Source organism: Aegilops tauschii, chromosome 7 (genome assembly GCF_002575655.3).
Source record: "Aegilops tauschii subsp. strangulata cultivar AL8/78 chromosome 7, Aet v6.0, whole genome shotgun sequence".
NCBI classification, from domain to species: domain Eukaryota; kingdom Viridiplantae; phylum Streptophyta; class Magnoliopsida; order Poales; family Poaceae; genus Aegilops; species Aegilops tauschii.
In genome coordinates, this window is record NC_053041.3 from 12,446,829 (window position 1) to 12,463,153 (window position 16,325).

Consider the following 16,325-nt stretch of genomic DNA (forward strand, 5'->3'; position numbering starts at 1 on the left):
TTTCAAAACTGTGCTGTGGTGAACATTCTTAAAGGTGAAGTGGACAAATATAGGTTGTGAGTTCTTCTGGTTAACTTTCATTGAAGTGGACAAAAATAGGTTGTATAAAAAATTTAATACGCAAAGGAACCTTGATCTTCCAAATGTGCAATGACCTTGAGAGCGGGCCAGAATTAATCAAATCCGTATAGAAAGATTTCACCGTAAAAATCCCATTCTTAGTTAACTTCCATTGTGACGCATCCGGTTGATCGGAGAGTTGAACGTCTATCAGTCTCCGAACCAAATGCATCCAGGCGGTCCATCTCTCACCAACTAACACCCGTCTGAACTGGATGTATCGAGGATCTTTTGCCTCTCGACTGTAACTCTATCAATATGGAATAAAACTCCTTTTTCATCGCAAAAAAAAGATTAATCCTTTCTCTACTTCCCACACCACACACGGGCAGGGCTGCTAGCATGGAGATTGACGTTACGCCTACGCCACTAGTATAAAAACCCCAGCTCCCCCCTTGGGGGCGAGGCAGAGCAGAGCAGAGCAGGACCTAGACTAGAGAGAAGATCTTTAGTGCTCTAGTACTTTTTGAGGAGGAGAGAGAATGATGGAGGTGGCGGTGGAGAGCCCGCAGCCGGCGGCTTGGGACCAGTTCAAGGAGAAGGTGGAGATCATGGAGGAGGAGAATGGTGGTGCTTCCGCAGCCGCAGCCGCCGCCACTGCTGCTGCAGGGGAGCTGCTGACCAGGGAGATCAAGAAGAGGTTGCTGAACCACGCCCATGAGAATGGGAATGGCCATGGCCATGTCAGTGGAGGAGGACCAGAGGAGCTCAAGGTTGTTCCCGAGGAGGAGGACAAGGTGGAGGAGGCTCCTGAAGAGCCCAAGGTTGCTGAAGAGGAGCAGAAGTCGCACCTGCAGCAGACTATCTTCTTCGATGCAGCCAAAGGTAACACCTCTGTTTCTTACCCATCTGCTCCTGCTTAATTAATTTCATCTCATGGAAGAAGAAGAAGAAGAAGAAGAAGAAGAAGAAGATAGGAATGGGATTTAATTGGTTGCTTAATTAATTTCTTTCTTGATGGATGTGGAGGCTGCATTATTTTCCTGCAGGACAGAACTCCTGCTGCAGTTATTTCAGGATCCATCTGCTTCTTATTCCTTAATTTGTGCATTTCTGGAAAGCAATAATTCTCCAAAACATAGTCCATATGTGCTGCGCAAAACTAACTTTGTCATCTTGTAAGAGCTCTAGGCAGTGTTTGGATGGTGAAAAATGTAGAGAATTTTATTTACTGCTGCTGTCTCTGCTCCCTAATCAGTTTTATTTACCTGGGAGGGATCAACAGGATGCAGTGATTATTGCACTGGAGATCTTAGTCAGAAACCAGACAAAAAAGGACACGCGAAACGCATGCTAAAAAGGACAAAATCTCAGCGACAGTGATATATGCCAACATCCCTCTCATCTAATCTAGGCCTCACTCTGAATCATTGGAAACCTTTTGCTGACCACTCAAATTAATCATATGTAGCGTTCCATGGCAGATGATGACGGTGACTCGGAAGCTCCCCAAGTCCGCGAAGTCTTTCTTAAAAGTTATCATTGAAGCGTTAGATTTGTGGTAGTTTTATAATATAGTAAAGCTAATTTTCTATTGCTTTACTGAAAGGTTAGCTTTCTATTGCTTCACTTAAGGGTTATGGAAGTGCTGGCACTGCGATTGGACGTACCGCCTGACTAGTCCATGCGAAAATGGTACCGTAGATCATCGAGGCTATCGCCACCAAATCGAGCAGAATCTCGAATCGTTGGTTGAGAAAAAGGATCGTAAAACGGTTCACCGAACAAAGGTTAGTGCTGAGACCGACCAGTATGGCAATAACGAAATTTAGGACAGTTGTGATTAACTTCAGTTTATCTGGCATACCTGCAATTCTATCTTTGTTTCTTTGCTCAAGCCTCCTCAAGCAGAGGAGGAGAAGGAGGAGGAGGAGGCTCCTGAAGAACCCAAGGTTGCGAAAGAGGAGCAGCTGCGGCACAAGAGTATCTTCTTCGATGCAGCCAAAGGTCACACCTCTGATTCTTACCCATATGCTCCTGCATAATTAATTAATTTCTCACGGGAGGAAGAATATAAGAAGAAAAGAATGAGATTTAATTAGCCAAAAGTAATCCATATCTGTTGTGCAAGAGCTCTAGCTGGATGGTGAAAAATGTGAGAAAATTTAATTTGCTGCTGCTGTCTCTGCTCCCTCAGTTTTACCTTGTGATTATTGCATTCAGTATTCTGTAGATATTATTCAGAAACCAAACAAAAAAGGACACGGGAAACACATACTAAAAAGGACAAAATCTCAGTGAAAGTGATAGGTGCCGACATCCCTCTCATCTAAATCTAATCTATGCCGCACTCAGAATCATTGGAAACCTTTTGCTGACCACTCAAATATGTGGCCTTCCATGGCAGATGTCGACGGCGATTCAGAAGCTCCCTGTATCCGCAAAGTCTTTCTTACAAGTTATCACTGAGTTATGAAATAGAACTAGAAAGCTTTGCTTTGCTTTCTTTCATGGGATATTTCCCTCTCTGTACCCCCTCGGCGCTCGCCCCTGCAGCGCAATCGGGGGGCCAACCCTAGCACCCCAACCGTCGCGATCCCATCTGTCCTTCCCCTCCGCCACCGCCGGGGTACAGCGCCGGGCAGAGCCCGTGCGTTCGACGGCAGCGGCGGAGGGCTGCTCCTTCCCGGGCTGCATGGCGGCGAGGGCGCCAGATCTGTGGAGGTGCGGCCTCTTCCTCGATCCATGGCGGCGCGGTGGCTTGTGCTGGAGGCGTTTGTGGTGGTGTGGGGAGAGATGGCCAGAAGATGGAGATGGGTCTGGACGTGGCCGGTGGCGGCGGTGGCGTCCGGCCCGGATCCGCTCTTGGCGGAGGCGATTCCGGCCCGGATCCGAACATGGCGGTGGCGGCATCCCCTTTGCCGGGGATGACGGGCCAGATGGTGGGTCCTTGCGGCGGCGCCGGTGGATCTTGGGATCCCGCAGTCGGGGACGTCGCAGGACGCACATGGCGGCCGGAGCTTCCTCCGGCATCGACGATGCTTGATGCGGGATCGCGGCGACGGTTGCTGTTGTACGGGCGACGATAACGGCTGGCATGACGGTGGGTTCTCCCTGTAGAGCCCGGAATCGGTGCGGCGGCTTCTCTTCTTCAACGGCGGCCGACTCCGGGATCATGTGCGCGATTCGAAGTTAGGGTCTCGAGGTGGTGACAACCATCTTAGGCTGGTGGCGGTATGGGACATCCCGTCCATCAATAGATTGGGTTCGATGCGGCTCGGCAGGTGACACATTTGCCTCTTTCGAAGTTGTCGGGCGGTGCCTGCCACCGGTAGGTGAGGCCACCGGTGGATGTGCTACCGACGGATTCTACGCACGACGTCTTATATGGAGACTCCAAGTCATGCCTGCTACCGGCAGGTGATGCATGGTGGCTCTGGCAGAGGTGTCATGTTTAGCCTGTTGCTGTCGGATCGAAGATGGTGCGACGGTAGCGGGAGGCAGGCGGTATGGGACGTCTTTGTCTTCCGTTTTCTCCTTCAGAGGTATCTGGCTATCGAGGTGTCGGTAGACGGATAAGGGCGGATAGTACAGACGACTTCAGCAACGAGTTTATGCACTCCGGTGGAAGCACAAGATCTTTGATCAGACTATGTCGTCGCGCGCCTGTGTCGTGTCTTTGCTGAAGGTGGTGGATTGAAGCTTGGCTTTGGTGATGAGAATCCGGAGTTCAACCTTGTGGTGGACTCGCCATCATTGGCGCACGTGCGGTGATCCCTTCTTGAACGCGTAGTCTAGGAATGGTGTATTTTTTTCGTTTATGTCGTGTCTTGTATCATAGGGATTAGTCGCTATCTGGGGAGGTAATGCCGTGAGGTATAAGGCCTCAGGGTTTGTTTTCCATTTTATTTCTGGGTAGATGGTGTTCGGCTGCTGAGTTTTGCACTATTAATAATATATGACTGTATCCATCATCCTGATGCATTGGACGGTGGTTATCCTTCTTTTAAAAAAATTGAGATTAGCCACCAACCCTCTCTTAAAATTAGCATTCCATTGCTTTACTTAAGGGTTAGCTTTCTGGTCGTTTGATAATGTAGTAAAGCTTGCATTCTGTTGCTTTACTGAAGGACTATGGAAGTGCCGGCACTGCGATTGGACGTACCGCTTGGCTAGTCCGTGTGGAAATCGTACCGTAGATCATCGAGGCTTATTAAAACCAGAGCATTTGGCAGTTGAATCATATTCGGAGAACCAAGCTGCTGCAGGTGTGTTACTTATGTTCTCCTGACCAATTTATCTGCAATTGATGCTTTGTTACATCAGCTGAGCAATTTATTACTACATTCCAGATCAAGTGCAGTCCGAGATGCAGAACTCCAACGATACAACCACTAAAATTGAATCTCGCACATATGCTCATCATAGTCATGGCACAGTTGTAAAACCAGAGCACTCGATAACCGAATCATCGCCGGCAGATCAGAACACGACAACCACCACAACTACAACCACATCGGCAACAGCTACCACAACCTCTACAACCACATCAGCAGCAGCAACAACTCACTCATCGTCTGCTACAGGTACATCGCGCGCACCATTGTTTTTCTAATGGACTTGGAGATGTTCCCTTTTTCAAAAATAGGCTGCAATGGCTATATATTTGAATAGAAATGCAAAGTATGCCAAAGGGGGTTAGCAGAGTTCCATCAAGCATACCATTATACCAACCTACATTTCTTTGACGGTACTACATCAGGCTTACGCCGGCCTGAACCAATAAATTAAAACCAAACTGTGCATACAAAGTTATGAGATACAAGAGAGAAAAAGAGCTAGCTACAAAGCTACCAACTTACATTTTTTTTTCATGAAAGAACAAGCAGGCATTAGATCACGAAGCTTTACGTGTCCATATTAATTGCATCATCACAGTTTCTTTAGGATCACTATGTCAATGTAGTGCACTAGAGTAACAGACAACAGAAACATTCGCATGCAGGAATCTTTCAGGCAGAAGTAATGGAAGGGATGACAGGTGACACGCCTCCCCTGAAGCCTGCCGATGGAGTTATCATGGATGCAACTCACCACCTACTTGGACATGGGGGTAGGCCTAATAAAGTGCTCAGTATGCATGGACTACTGTTATTCAGAGCTGCAGCCTGATAGCAGTAATTATATTTGCTCAGATGTTCATGGAACTACAACGACAACCTTCGAGAATGGCTCATTTACCACCCATGTAAGTCGCATAACAGAACTCAAGGTCGATTGCCCGAATGTGACCACTATCGTGAGGGGTGATTTACCAACCTCGCCGATACCTCAAGCAGCAGATCAACCTTATGTAGCAGTGTCAGTCCCTCAAGATGTGAATCCGGCTGCTCCTAGCTCCCAACAGAGTGATGACTGGGATATACCGAAAGCCATAGTGTATGGTGGCTTAGTGGAGTCAGTCACCAGCCTCTCGGTTGTTTCAGCAGCAGCATCAAGTGGAGCAAAAACATGTCAGTTACTTACTTTCACTTATTTACATGATGAATTCTTTGCACAAAAAAACACATGATGAATGCACTATTTTGACACTGATATTTATATTGTTCCATCTAATTAAATTCTGTTTTTCACTTGCCTGTAGTGGACATATTCATCTTGGGCATAGCCAACCTTATGGGAGGGCTTCCTCTCATTTTCCACAATGTAACAAACTTCTCTCCTCACTGAATGTCACACTGTTCTTACTGATCACTGCAGAAAACTCGGAAAACTAACATATCCTTCCTTTCCCCGTTGACAACAGATTGCCGATCTAAGAGACATTCGAGATGTGAATGAGGACAACGAGCGCGTCGGCCACTACTGGTTGCAGCTCGGAAGGCGGTCGAAAGCCCGACTCCACATGATCCTGGCCCTGCTCTCATACATCGTGTTCGGGCTACTTCCACCAATCCTCTATGGTCTGTCATTCCGTGAGAGCAATGACAGGGAGAACAAGATGATGGCCGTCGCTGGTGCTTCACTCGTCTGCATCGCTCTACTAGCACTTGGAAAGGCGCATGTCAAGGCAGCACCCAGGACATACTTCAAGACCCTAATGTACTACCTGACGGTCGCTGTGAGCTCATCGGGGCTGTCCTGCGTCATCGGCGTGCTGATCACGCGGCTCCTGGTGCACTTTGAAATTATCGAGCAAGGTGGGTCGGCTGCTCCTCCTTCTCCGGGCCTGTCGTTCCCTCATTCAGTGGGTGCACAAACATCTGCCTGGGCCTCATTCTGAATTCTGAACTCGGAAGTTATTGGGAAACAGTGCTGAAAAAGAGAAGACATGTATGAGTGGCATTGGTGTTTGATCCTGACATATTGATAGCAGCACTGAACTGGCAACCAGGCAACTGAGAAAGACCAATTGAAATGAACACAGGCCACTGAGTTGACCCACCACACCGAGCAAAGCAAACACCCATGAAATTATATAGATAAGAAGCATACATAAGACACACATAGATCCAGAAAGAGTTTCGAATTAAAACCTGTAAAAAGATGCAATCTTCAGTTTTTACAGAGTCCAGTACTGCCGGTAGAAATTTAGCTGATGGTACCAAGCAGTTATTAAGCTGCAGGGCACACTGATAAATGTCCAGCCGGTAGTTCTGCGTAAAACTTGAGCGGTAATTCCGATGTGTCTTACCAACTTGGAACTAGATCAACCATGTGTTGTTAGTACCCGGTGGTTCCACAACAGTGCTTTTGTGTGTGTAAAAGAACATAGATTGCCAATAAAAATCATTTGATTTTCGGTATATCCGATATGAAATGCAAGGGGGCATACAGTCCCAATCCTTTTCGGTAGTACACGTCCATTATTACGAAAATAGCGATAAGTTATGTGCCTTTATCCTTATTTTGTTTCTTGATGTTGTGTATTGAAACATTGGTTCCATGAATGTAATCAGGAAATCAACCTGTTCTTAAGAAGAAGATTTTTTTTATGATGTTTGTCCTAAATTATGCGTGCTAACCTTAGCATGAAAAAGTAACAGAATGTTGTATTTTGCTCCAAACACTTCATTTTGTAAAAAAAACAATAGATGTGGATTACACATGAGAATTTGGGACGGAGGTTTGTGCCCCTCGCTGCTAATGGGAACACATGGTCACAAAGGATTGATTTAATTAGAGATGAAAACTCATGCTACAGGAGCTTGTATCACCATAGCATATAAGGTGTGGGTGCACCTGATATTCTCCCATTAATTCGCTTTGCTGCTGAGGAGTCTGGAGACGAACGTCTCTTCTGTACTCTCTGCTTATGAACATGTTATTGGCGGGCGTAGGCAAACCTTGAAGCTCCCTCCCCGCCCGATCAGGGCATGTTGGATTAATAGTCTGCCCCTCCCCACACGTTACCGGCGGCTGCAACCATTTTTTCTCTTGGAGCAAGGAACATTTGGCACCCCGCTCCATCCTTGCCGGTCCAATTCAGAAAGCATCCGAAGCAAACCCTAGTTGGGCACAGACAGAGCACTTACAGATCAAGCCGCCATGACTTAACCTCTGCCTGAGATAGAACGATGGCGCCATGGTGGAGGGCAACCTCCCTCAGGCGAGCCATTCTCTCTGAAACCGCTAAAACTGACTGAAGCTCATGCCTGAGGCTGAGGCCGAGTGGTCAATCAGCTTAATCGGCTTCGTCGAGACCGACAGAGTCCAATCGTCATCGCCTAAGCCGACGGTGTATTATTTCTGAAAATTTTCAGAATTGTGTATTATTTATCTAATTAGTGAAAATTGTATTATTATTTTTAAAAAATAGCCTGTGTGGTTGCCCTCTGCAGGGCTCTTCTATTTTTCCACTAAAAACAATATACATGGATAATTTTTCTAAACTGCTCTCTCGTATCAGGATCACTTCTTCTGGATTTCAAGAGTGGCTGTGACTCTAAGAACAGCAGATGCTCCTACACCGCAGCCTTCCCAACCACCAAATAAAAATGATTTAGCTCTGTAATCTGTTTCTAATGCGAGGAGATCAAGCAACACATCGGGGGAGTCATCGAAATCAGCGTGGTGGGAATGAACATTTGTTAGATATGACTTCTGCGGTACATATAGCGTTAACATTTTCAGTAGGAACTCCCTCAGACCCAAAGAAAGTGTCGTCGATCTTTGTACAGGAGTGCATCTTTTACAAGAATGAATTGGGATGATGAATGATGCAATGTTGAATGTAAGGTCAATTGAGTAACCTGCATATTCTCAAAATAATTATTCTTCTCTTAGATAATAATAATACTAGTAGACAAATATTCCGTCAAAAGGTAACTTAATATTTTTCCACGATCAATGCAGGTCTTCTATACAAAAAACAAACCAAATTGCAATCCTTGTCCAATGAGAAGTGATTGTAGGCATTAAGCAAGACATTCGCAACTTATATTCGATCCTTGCACCAAACTGCCTTATGTTGATTGAGATTTTTGAGACACATATTACTTTCACTCAGAATACAACTAAATGCTAATTAGTTGGTTCTATTAGTTTTGATAAACACGATGTTTCATTTTATTGTGCAACTAAAACTTAATTATCTCGGATTCTTGGTCTTAACTTGGACCTCCTATGTTTGTGTACTTATTGATTTGTGAAATTCTTAGTTCTTCTGAATTTTCTTCTGTTCCCCAATTCCTTTTGATGAAGTGAGTGGTAGCATGCCCACTCTGAATTCTACTATCTGATTTTTGGCTTAAGGAAAGTACATAGGAAAAGGATTTTCACACTAACAACTCTAGCCCAATTATCAAGGAGCCAACAAGTCCAGCACGGGAAGAACATACATAAACTTTGAAAAATGATATTGAAGATTATGATCCATATACTGCTGAAATGCCAACCAAAATTGCTCATAGAACATTTAACGAGTATCTGGATCATAATCTTCAATATCATTTTCCAATGTTTCTGAATGTTCTTTCTGTGTTGGACTGGCTAGCTCCTCGATAATTGGCTCTGAATTTTTTGTGCTAAAATCCATTCACTGTGTACTTTCACCAAGCTTTTCTCATGAGGTGCAGAGAGTGCAAGCCGCATGCACTTCACTAAAAGGAATCGAGACAAAAAAATCGGAAGGACAAGAAAATTTACAAATCAGTAATAATTAATTTGTACACAAAAGTAAAGAGCACCCATTTAGGACCAAGAATCCAAGATAAGTTTTGGCTGCACAAAAGAAAATAAAAATGATATATGTATCAAAATGAACAGAGCCATCGGATTATCAGCAGATTATATTTTGAGTGGAAATGATATGTGTCATACAAATTTCAACCAAAGCAGCTTGATGCAAGGACGAAATATAAGTTCTGAATGCCTTGCGAGGGCACTTGCGAAATACCTACATTCATTTCACATTGGATAGGCATTGTAATTTGGTTTCCTTTGGTACGAAAGACATGAATTGATTGAGGAATATATATTTATTCTTTCTAGGGAATATTTATGTACTAGTTCGTAAAGAGAACAAATTCATCTTTAGATCCTATGAATATTGTTAAATCTGCTATATACTTTAGTATTATTTGTACATGATGATTTATAGAGATTGCAATTTACATGGAAAGAATAACATATCATTTTCTAGTAAAAAACACAAGCTCACAAATTTAAAATTATATTACTACACTCACAGTTTTTATTGATCAAGTTTACACCTAGAGGCCAAAGGTTAAACGAAAAGATGAAACTGCCAGCTTATTATTGGTAGGGAAGTACTTAAGAACAGTGCATTAATCATGTCGTCTTAATAGATTTACACATGTTACAGTCACATAAGGAAATTAATAAGCATCTACCATATCCAGACTGGAGGAGGATGGAGGTAGAACCCAGATTCTTGGAACTACATATAATGAAGAAATGAAGTTTGAGAGGAATAGCAGCTCCATACAGTATCTCTAGCGCTAAAATAAGATATATAGTGCAAGATCATGACAGATTTAACACGTCAATGAAAAATATGTAGAAAGGTGTGAGAGATGATATAATAAAGAGAAAGTAACAAATAGTGTAATAAAGAAAATTAGTGCCTTTTTTCTACAATAACAATACTATAAATAAATAACTATGCCATGCAGGGCTCTGCTTAATCATCAGTACGCTTATACAAAAATATTTAACCAGTAGCTAAATCCATGGTCATGAAGTATGAACAAATCTCAATTTAGGCATAGCCTTATTTTAATAGAAGAAAACTGAAATGAGACCGCCACAAATCTATTATAATTCTAAGAACCAAAATTATCAGATGCCATGACTTCACCATTATACTCACTGGCTGAACACATATGTATTGCCAAAGGTCAATAAATGTACCGGTTACCAACCTCATTTTTGTTCCGTGCAATTCATGCATGTGATGGGCTAAAAAACAGTACAGTTCAGAAAACCCAGATGGTCCAAAAATGGGCATGGAATAAGATGTTATCTCAGAGTATAATCACTTTCTACCTCATTCAGGAAGAATTAGTATGTTTTCATGAGCCGGAGCAAACAACTGAAAGAAAAAACCTTTTCATGGTTTGAGTGCAAGAATCAGCTTACATATCACAATAATAATAAGATGATGACAAAGAATCCCCTCGTACCATCTTTCAGAATTGCAGTCACTTGGCATTATGTGCTACAGCCATGAAACAAAAATGATAATAAGAAAGATTAAAAGAGAAAATAAGAAGGAATCACTCTTAAAGACAAGAGTAAATCGCAAGATCCTCACAGCCTCACGAGTTCAATCCCGTGGTGCTGGGTTAGACAGAATAATTAGTACAATTCCAAATTCTGGAATCAGAACTGCATTCCCAAACTATCGGCCGGCTTATTAAGTCAATGGCCAGATTAGATACATAGGATTAGTGCCAAACAAACAGACATGTAGGATTAGTGCAAAACAAACAGACATGTGGTTAGATTAGATGGCTGTGTGCATCATGATGATGCAGAGGCCGGGGACTTTCCCCTTTTCGAAAAAAAATGTGGTTAGATTAGTTACCAGAAGAAGAGAACCAACATATTGGATAGGTAAAGGAACACATATCAATATTAGCTGGAGATCTTGTTTTATGTCTTATGCACACTGAACAAAGGAAAAACAGCAACGAAAAGCATAACCATCTGATGTAGAATCTTTGACTTTTGATGGCAACAAATCCGCAAATTAGAAACAAATATTCGACAGCAGCAGCAGCATACAAAGCACACAGGCATTAAGCATACAGCAGCAGCGGTGGCATACAAAGCTACACATAATCAAATTTACAGCTGCAGCGGCAGCCGGCACACAAGGCTACAAATAATCAAATTTACAGCAGCAGCAGCAGCAGCATACAAATTTCAATCTACAACAGCAGCATACAAATTTCAATCTACAACAGCAGCAGCACATCTGTTGCCGTGGAGGGAGGAGAGGAATAGCAACATCAAGCAGTGTAGGGAGCAATTGGTAGGGAGGAGCAACAACACACCTTGCTTCTTTTTTGAGGGACGCATGGACAGAGGAGGAGCAGGAGACAGTACGTAGGGGAGGCCACGGAGATGGTGCAGATCAGACGACACGTCCTCCCTCTGTCCATGGCCTCTCCAGGCGGAGAAGGCAACGACAATGACGGTGGGAGCGACCCGCTCTCTCTATCTGACGGGCCCTGCTCTCTCTATCTCTCCCTCCCATGACGCTCGAGCACGACAGGAAAGCAGCAACGCAACCGGCAGGAGGAGGAGGGGCAGGTGTGTGACGGAAGGGGAGGAGGTAGAGGGGTGGCGCCGAGAGGGACGGTAGGGGCGGCACCGTAGAAGTGGGGCTAGGGTTAGGGTTAGGGGAGATGGGGAAGCCAGGATAATAAGATCATAAAGGGTTTCCCCTGCTGTATATATATTATAAAGCAAACACATTCAACAAGCATGTTGGGCCGCAGCACAACCAAGCCCAAAAGATAAAACGTGAAAAGAAAGAGAAACAAATGCCGACACCGGCAGCTTGACGAAACGAAGAAGACCGGCAGCAACCATTGCTTCCTCCGGAGATGTCCCACCGATGCGAGGATAGTATATAATAGAATGGCCGAGACGGACTAATCTATCGGTACCCATCTCCTGGGAGGCTAGGACGTGCAATGACGAAATTGCCCCATTGGGGGCATGGATATTACGAAGGAATGCAATTGAAATTTTATCTGACGACCTAGAATGGCTGGCTGAAGATTCAACATCCCACATGATCCTAGTCCGAGATCGGACTGCCAATATGACGGAAGAAATCCGATCGAACGGCCAAGAGTCTCGGAGCTTTGTGAGAGCTTAATACCCTCTAGGTCTTTACTCATGAGGGCATCTCCAACGCCGATGCATCCGTCCGCATATACGGATGCAGGAGCCGCCCATCCAATGATAGCCGCAAATGTCTGGTTGGATTTAAAAAATTAAGGAAATTTATCAAATTTGAAGCAAACTCAAACAAACTTGATAATATTCATTCAAACTATGATAAATTTTACAAAAAATCGAACATATTTCGTCCAGTGAACTATAAACCTTTTAAAACCTAATCCTATACTTAACGGTGACCTGGTAGGCCATGTTGGGCTGGCCGGCGGTTCCTCTGTCATCATCGTCATCGCCGTTTTTGGATTCATAGACTCATAGTCGTTGGGCTTCGGGCAGCGGAAGGGTGCGGTGTCGCTGCAGGGCTTCCCGGCAGCCGCCTGATGCTCGTGGATTATCCTGTTCGCTTGCTCGTGCGCTGTGCGCGGTGCAGCCGCAACCACCGCCAACATGTGCGCGGGAGAGGGCGGCGAGCCTTGGAGGACGCAGTGGACTCGCGGTGAGACCACTCCAGGTCGTACTTGGCCATCTCCTTTCCGAGGCGGCGGAGATTGTGTTTTCTCGTCACTGCCGTCATCTTGGAGCGGTCCAAGGCCTAGGCCGTAGCCCGCTCCGGGTCCGCCATGTTGTGTGGCAGTGGGACATCGGAGTTGACGAACTCCAACCGGTGCACTGCATTGTGCTTATTCCGCCGATGCCGCTCCTTGTTGGCGTATTCCTCCGCCGTTAGGGCGCTTCGGGAGGACGAGTTGCTGCCGCTTTCGAATGCGACCGAGCACCTTCGCGGCGATCACATGGGGCAGTGCCGCTCCTCCTTCATGTGGTGGGGCAGCGGGGAGAACCACTCCACTTTGATAAGCCAGGGCGACGATGAGAGCTACTCATCCTTCACACGTAGGGGTGGCACCGAGAGCCACTCCTTGACGCGACATCCGATTTGCATGCTGCAGTTGCGCGGAGAGCGGGGAGGAGACGCCGGCTGCAGCTTGAGGTGGAGGCGCATCTACAACGGCACCGCCGGGCCATTGATGCGGAGGACGGAGCATGACCTCCATCTACTGCTTGTTATCCTTCTCAGTCATGGCGTATACTGCTGTTGGGAACGTAGCATGCAATTTCAAAAAAATTCCTATGATCACGCAAGATCTATCTAGGAGATGCATAGCAACGAGAGGGGGAGAGTGTGTCCACGTACCATCGTACACAAAAAGCGGAAGCGTTTGTTAACGCGTTTGATGTAATTGAACTTCTTCTCGTTCTGACCAATCAAGCATCGAACGTACGGCACCTCCGAGTTCTACACACTTTCAGCTCGATGACGTCCCTCGAACTCTCGATCCAGCAAAGTGTCGAGGAAGAGTTCCGTCAGCACGACGGCGTGGTGACGGGGATGGTGAAGTTATCCGTGCAGGGCTTCGCCTAAACACTTGCTGCCTCTTGAGCACTGCGTTGGTTTTCCCTTGAAGAGGAAAGGGTGATGCAGTAAAGTAGCGTAAGTATTTCCCTCAGTTTTTGAGAACCAAGGTATCAATCCAGTAGGAGATCATGCTCGAGTCCCACGCACCTACACAAACAAATAAGAACCACTCAACCAACGCGATAAAGGGGTTGTCAATCCCTTCACGGTCACTTACGAGAGTGAGATCTGAAAGATATGATAAGATAATATTTTTGGTATTTTTATGATAAAGAGAAATAAACGGCAATAAAAATAGCCAAGTGTTGGAAGATTAATATGATGGAAAATAGACCCGGGGGCCATAGGTTTCACTAGTGGCTTCTCTCAAGATAGCATAAGTATTACGGTGGGTAAACGAATTACTGTCGAGCAATTGATAGAATTGAGCATAGTTATGAGAATATCTAGGTATGATCATGTAGGCATCACGTCCGAGACAAGTAGACCGAAAGGATTCTGCTTCTACTACTATTACTCCACACCGACCGCTATCCAGCATGCATCTAGAGTATTAAGTTCATAAGAACAGAGTAATGCTTTAAGCAAGATGACATGATGTAGAGGGATAAACTCATGCAATATGATATAAACCCCATCTTTTTATCCTCGATGGCAACAATACAATACGTGCCTTGGTGCCCCTGCTATCACTGGGAAAGGACACCGCAAGATTGAACCCAAAGATAAGCACTTCTCCCATTGCAAGAAAGATCAATCTAGTAGGCCAAACCAAACTGATAATTCGAAGAGACTTGCAAAGATAACCAATCATACATAAAAGAATTCAGAGGAGATCCAAATATTGTTCATAGATAAACTTGATCATAAACCCACAATTCATCGGATCTCGACAAACACACTGCAAAAGAAGAGTTACATCAAATAGATCTCCAAGAGAATCGAGGAGAACTTTGTATTGAGATACAAAGAGAGAGAAGAAGCCATCTAGCTAATAACTATGGACCCGAAGGTCTGAGGTAAACTACTCACACATCATCGGAGAGGCTATGGTGTTGATGTAGAAGCCCTCCGTGATCAATGCCCCCTCCGGCAGGACGCCGGAAAAGGCCCCAAGATGGGATCTCACGGGTACAGAAGGTTGCGGCGGTGGAATTAGGTTTTCGTGGGTGCTTCTGATGGTTTGGGTGTACGTAGGTATATATATGAGGAAGAAGTAGGTCGGTGGAGCCACGAGGGGCCCATGAGGGTGGAGGGCGCGCCCTGGGGGGGGGGGGGGGGGGGGTACGCGCGCCCCCTACCTCGTGGCTTCCTCGTCTGTTGCTTGACGTCCACTCCAAGTCCTCTGGATCACGTTTGTTCCAAAAATCACGTTCCCGAAGGTTTCATTCCGTTTGGACTCCGTTTGATATTCTTTTTCTACGAAACACTGAAATAGGCAAAAGAACAGCAATTTGGGCTGGGCCTCCGGTTAATAGGTTAGTCCCAAAAATAATATAAAAGTGTATAACAAAGCCCATTAATCAAATTCCTTGAAATCCAAAATAGTGGGTTCATTGATATCTAAAGTTTTGACCTCTTCAATCCCACTTTTACCAACTTTTGCATCAAGATCTAAAAAATCCGAATTTTTGGGACGCCTTCTAACTAAAGTTGACTCATCTCCAGTCCCATCATTATCAAGATTCATATTGCAAAACAAAGATTTAATAGGGGACACGTCAATAAATTTTAGATCTTCATCTTTATTCTCGTAAAAATTAGAACAACACGCTTTTACAAAGCAATCTTTCTTAGCACGCATCCTAGCGGTTCTTTCTTTGCACTCATCAATGGAAATTCTCATAGCTTTGAGAGACTCATTGATATCATGCTTAGGTGGAATAGATCTAAGTTTCAAATAATCAACATCAAGAGAAATTCTATCCACGTTCCTAGCCAATCAACTTTAAGCAATTTTTCTTGAAGCAAAGCATTGAAATTCTTTTGAGAAATCATAAATTCTTTAACACTAGTCTCTAATTCAGAGGGCATCTTATTAAAATTTCCATAAGAGTTGTTGTAGGAATTACCATAATTATTAGAGGAATTACTAGGGAACGGCCTAGGATTAAAGTTTCCTCTATACGCGTTGTTACCAAAATTATTCCTACCAACAAAATTTACATTCATAGATTCATTATTATTCTCAATCAAGGTAGACAAAGGCATATCATTAGGATCAGCAGAAACACTCTTATTAGCAAAAAAATTCTTAAGTTCATCCATCTTTCCACTCAAAACATTAATTTCTTCTATTGCATGCACCTTTTTACTAGTAGATCTTTCGGTGTGCCATTGAGAATAATTAACCATAATATTATCTAGGAGTTTAGTAGCTTCTCCTAAAGTGATTTCCATAAAAGTGCCTCCTGCGGCCGAATCTAAAAGATTTCTAGAAGCAAAATTCAATCCGGCATAAATTTTTTTAATA

At 44.4% G+C, this 16,325-nt stretch overlaps 1 protein-coding gene across 2 annotated transcripts; it reads left to right on the top strand.

Annotated features, from left to right (window-relative positions):
* Positions 1–446: 446 nt before the first annotated feature.
* Positions 447–6,866, top strand: LOC109738660 (uncharacterized). 2 transcript variants are annotated; one of them, XM_073502941.1, is made up of 9 exons: positions 447–945; positions 1,696–1,850; positions 1,959–2,067; positions 4,191–4,328; positions 4,413–4,646; positions 5,066–5,173; positions 5,256–5,573; positions 5,705–5,766; positions 5,867–6,866. In XM_073502941.1, the coding sequence occupies exons 1-9, from the start codon at positions 603–605 to the stop codon at positions 6,341–6,343; spliced, it is 1,944 nt and encodes a 647-aa protein (XP_073359042.1). In that variant the 5' UTR covers positions 447–602; the 3' UTR covers positions 6,344–6,866. The 2 variants fall into 2 exon arrangements, with proteins under 2 accessions (XP_073359042.1, XP_040250895.2); XM_040394961.3 differs by lacking the exons at positions 1,696–1,850; positions 1,959–2,067 and having other exon boundaries at positions 524–945.
* The last annotated feature ends 9,459 nt before the right edge of the window (positions 6,867–16,325 follow it).